This window comes from Pinus tabuliformis, chromosome 9 (genome assembly GCF_031772625.1).
Source record: "Pinus tabuliformis cultivar Carrire ecotype Pingquan chromosome 9, CPIR1, whole genome shotgun sequence".
NCBI classification, from domain to species: domain Eukaryota; kingdom Viridiplantae; phylum Streptophyta; class Pinopsida; order Pinales; family Pinaceae; genus Pinus; species Pinus tabuliformis.
The window spans coordinates 1,133,460,251-1,133,465,253 of record NC_142307.1 but is presented as its reverse complement, the minus strand read 5'-3'; the positions used below and the strand labels follow the sequence as shown (position 1 = coordinate 1,133,465,253).

The following is a 5,003-nucleotide window of genomic DNA, read 5'->3' as shown; positions in this document are numbered from 1 at the left end:
AAATGCTAACAATGCCTCTAATGTAAAAATTTAACAAGGACTTGACTCGAAAAGTACTAGCCATGACAAACATTCCATCAAATACATCATGAACATGTAATATACAAGTGATATAGACACATCTGAGCGAAGGGACTTCATACTTATCTGAGAATTGTCAAGAAGGTTTGATTCCTTCTTACCATAGCTACAATATCATATATTATGAAATTCATTCATTAGAATTACATTTACTAATCAAAACATGATGAGAGCCATAAATCAAGTCTTTCATAAACCATGCTTATAACCAACATATAACTAGCATAATAACAGTGATAGAATGACCATCGAAACCACATATAAACAAGTATAGCTACACATGAAATACAAGGGAAAAGAACTCTTATTAACATATGAAAACGCCAACCAAGCCAGGGACTTCCATGTACCACCCAACCATAGATTTGGTTGAGCCAAATATTTCTTTCAAGCAATCACACCCATGTCATATTTCAAGCATGAATGTAGGACTCACAATAGAACTAATAAAGGTTTCCTCAGTCTTTACTATGTATCCTTCCATGGGATTCCTAAGCCCAAACAATAAACAAAAACTATAGTATTTACTGCAATCCTGCCATATATTGGTCAAGGGAATACTGGGTCCTAAACAAGCATGGATGCCTCTAGATCTCTCTGTTGACAAGGTTATAATTGGCTTTAGAATATTAGTTTTAATCATAAACAAGCATAAGCAGAAAAATTCACCAATGTATATGATGCTTGAATGGTTGCATTGGCTATTTCATTTTACCTAACCAACAATTGGACAGCTGATTAGAGTAAGTAGGTAGTATTTCAATTTGAATAAATTCAGTTTTTTCAGCAACAAGTTTATTTCAGATTAGATTTCAGTACAACATGTGTCAGATTTCCTACAACCCTCAGCCTCTGGATAGAGGGCTCAAATACCTGGGATACTGGCTCAAACCGACAAGTCAGAAGATTACGGATTGGGTATGGCTTGTGTCGAAGATAGAAAAAAGGTTAACATGCTGGAGTCACAGATATCTCTCCAGGGCTGGGAGACTAATCTTGATAAAAGCTGTTCTAGAAGCCACCCCTGTATTCTGGATGGCTCTGGCATGGATACCCCGGAACATATTGGCAAAACTTCAACAATTGTGCAATCGATACCTATGGGCTGGGAACCAAGACAATTGAATCTTCGCATGGATCGGATGGAACAAGATTGCCTTGCCTAAGAAATGGGGAGGATGGGAGCTGAAGGAACTCTCGATATTTGCAAAAGCTCTGGCTGGAAAAATGGGATGGGCCCTTCTGACAACCCACAGTCTGTGGACAAATATTGCTTTCCACAAATATATCTGGCCTCTCAGCATCAGCGATTGGGTAAGATTGCCTACATGGAACAAAGCAGGTATATCCTCGATTTGGAAGGCCCTTCTGCAATCCTTACCCCTCATCAAGGACAACCTAGTATGGCGCATCAGAGACGGTAACAGTGCAAGAATTGGACTTGACCCCTGGTCCGGAAGTGGAGGCAGACATACACTCCCTCAAGATCTAATTGCATTTCTCTCAGCTCGAAACATAAAGGTTATATCGCAGATTGCAGACCCAGCTCAATCAGACATATTCCATCAAGCATGGAAATCGGCAATCCAATTAAATATCCTGAGAAGATGGCACACTGTATGGGAAGAATACAGAGATGCACTAGTGGAAGCCCATATTCGCATCTTGGAGGGCCCGGATGAACTTGTTTGGCATCGAGCAGATCACGGTGTATATACACTCAAGGATGGCTATATACATCTCATCGAGCAACGGAAGCCTGAAGAAATTGCAAACTGGTGGCAGAACATATGGAAATATTCCGCCTCCCCCCGATCAAAGTTATTCACTTGGTGCATACTAAGAAACAAAGTTCCCACTGGTGATCAGCTCATGAAAAGAGCTATTCACGGACCCACTCGGTGCGTGCTCTGCAAGGAAGCCTCGGAATCGATAGAACACACATTTATGAGATGCCGTGCAACCATAGACCTGTGGCGAAATCTCAAGGCACATACAAATTTCGCAGGAGATTGGGGGGGACAGGATATCATAAGCGCATGGAATGAGTGGGAAAAGAAAAATAGAGGGACGAAATCGATAAACCTTCCCATCATTGTTAACTGGGCTATTTGGAAATCAAGGAATCGCGCCATTTTTGATGACAAGCCTATTCACTGGCCCTTGCTCGAGGCTAGTATTGTAGCTGCCCTGAGGGAACTACCCGACCCTACCCCTCCGCCATCTCGACATCCCGTTCCGCCTCCTCCCATCGACCCAAGCATGCCTTGGGCATTTTTCGACGGCGCTGCAAACCAACAGAGCTGTGGAGGAGGCTTCATCCTCCATGTTACAGAAAATCACCATTACAAAATTAAGGCTGGCCTGGGGGTCGGAACAAACAACTTTGCTGAACTGATTACACTTCGTCACCTTCTACACTTTGCATTGAGGCACCATTGCATTAGCATCAATATTTTTGGAGATTCACAGATCATTATTAATTGGATTAATGGCACAGCTACTTGTCACATGCACTCTCTCAGCACTATACTACAAGAAGCACTCGATCTCAAAGCAGCATTTAACCATATTTCTATCTCTCATATATACAGGGAACACAATAAGGGTGCCGACAAACTTTCCAAGGAGGCAACGCTGATGGACAGAGGACTATGGGAGATTACAGAGATCACTGATCAACAGGAGCAAAAATTTTACCACCGGCCATATATAGATCCAGGATACCCAACCCTGGATCAGCAAATAGCACACTAAATATATTTATTGTAGACAGCTCTCCACAGAAATATACTGTTATTTTGGTTTTTGTTACAGCATAATACAATGGACTGATAGCATACCCTGCGTGGTAATGCAACAAATAGCATTTGAAGATACTCTGTATATAACAGACTCTTATGTAAAAACTGCTTATTATTGAAATATATAATGATTTTTCCAGAGGAAAAAACATGTGTCAGATTTTAGTTTGCAGAAAAGTCTATGATTTCAGTTCAAGATTTTTAGTCACAAAGATTATACAATAAGGCAGAAATGACATAAGAACAATTTACAATGTAACTTCAGTCACAATTCAAAGGCTACTGATCTTAAAGTTCTTGACATTTTGCCAGGAAATGCCATCCCCATGTGGAGCCACTATTAGAGTCCTATAGTGATAAGATTCGTAATTTTGAATTGGCTAAGGTTAAGCCCTATAATATTGTACATACCTTTTCTTTCTGCAAATGTATTCCATATTAAAAATTAAAAAATGTAAAGAGGGTGTCTCCTAAAATAAATATCAGAAAACAAAAAGAATAAGAAAATATTAAAATATGAAAATATATGAACCCCAAAAACAAAAACAGATCATGAAAGTGTGCAAGTCTAAATGCCACTACTATTTTACTTATTCTGCAAATAATGGTTGTGTGTAGCTTATCATACATGCCACAACCCATGGTAGTCAAACTGTTTAATCTTGACTATTTAATGCTTTGAATTTTATGTTTATAGTTAGAGAATAAAATCTAACCAAACAGCTTAATCTTGGCAGATCATTAGATAGGTAGAGGAAATAAAAGGAGCTCATTAGTTTAATCTAAGCCCTTGGATGATATAAGGTCAGAAGTAGATAGTTTACTTTTCAAAACAAAAATGAATGATAAGGGTTTGCTAGCCTAAATGCACCCAAATAAAATGAAGAAAAAATGTTAGGGTAAGTAATGGGTAAGTAGAAGAAAGATTGCTGAAGTATAAAGTTGATTGGACAAAAGCACATTTACCATGCTTAATCATATATTTCAATGTGCATGAGTAGTTAAGAAAGAAAAAACAATGGTTTACAAGTTGATTAAATTAACCCCCCTCATTCATTTCATCCCTTTACTTAGTAATTTCCCCATCCACAAGTAAGTTCTAGTACTAAAAATCATTCAAGTCATAAAGGTTGAGAGCATTTCTCTGACTTTTGGTGGGACCAGACCCTCGGCTTAATGACTTATGGACATCAAGTGTTAGAATTCCCTTTAGAAAAGTCATTTCCCTTCATTACCCAAATAAAACCCCTTTTCCTAAGGTTAAACTCCATTTGCCTATGACAAGTAAGAAACCCCATGCTAAATTCCATTTCATTAAAAATACCCACAAAAATATTTTATCCTAAGTATAAAGCATATGTGAATAAAATGCACAAATATTACATTATGCTTAGGGGAATGTTCACTCCGCACATTTCATTTCATAGTAATTTTTAACATAATAATATAGCTCCCTATATACCTTTTCCAATATATAAATAAATCCCTTATGTAATACCCCAACCCTTAGTTTAGCTATAAACTATACTATTACCCCATATCCTCAACAAAACCCACTTAATTCACCACTTCCCAGTAAAGCTAAGATAATCCCATCATTAAATCCCGCCCGATCATTTAATCCCATCATTAACTCATAAATAATCCCAAACCGCCAAGGATTAAAGTCCTAGGCCCCCTCGAAACCTTTTTGCCCATTTCATCCATGCACACCTGTCACCTGATTGTCGTCTAATCGTCAACGCTCAAATCCAACGGCCCACAGCCATATCGGGTTCACTCGGTGTCTAACCTTTACCTGCCCGATAAAGTAGTTTTTCCTGGGCCCCCATTTGCTACGTGTCAAGCGCTAACATAGATTAGGTGACCTCACTAAAATACCGCCTTCTACATAAAAGTGGTGCGATGGCTTGGGAAACCACCTCCCCACCCAACCCGAAACCACTCACTGTTCATAATATAAAATTTCGTGCCAATTTACCCATTACACATTAAAACCTCGAAAACCATGATTTTCATGCATTTTACTCAGTTACACAACGAAACCTATCAAACCATTCTAGTGCCACCCTGAGCCTCTGAGACATGATTTGACCATGGATTCCCTCTCAAACACCT

General features: G+C 38.9%; 1 protein-coding gene across 1 annotated transcript; it reads left to right on the top strand.

Annotated features, from left to right (window-relative positions):
* Window positions 1-1,308: 1,308 nt before the first annotated feature.
* On the top strand, window positions 1,309-2,838 carry LOC149152628 (uncharacterized). Its single transcript, XM_089443546.1, has one exon. The coding sequence runs from the start codon at window positions 1,309-1,311 to the stop codon at window positions 2,836-2,838; it is 1,530 nt and encodes a 509-aa protein (XP_089299672.1).
* Window positions 2,839-5,003: the final 2,165 nt, after the last annotated feature.

Coding starts and splice junctions, on each gene's coding strand:
- LOC149152628 (XM_089443546.1), top strand. CDS start 1,309: ATGGGATGGGCCCTTCTGACAACCCACAGTCTGTGGACAAATATTGCT.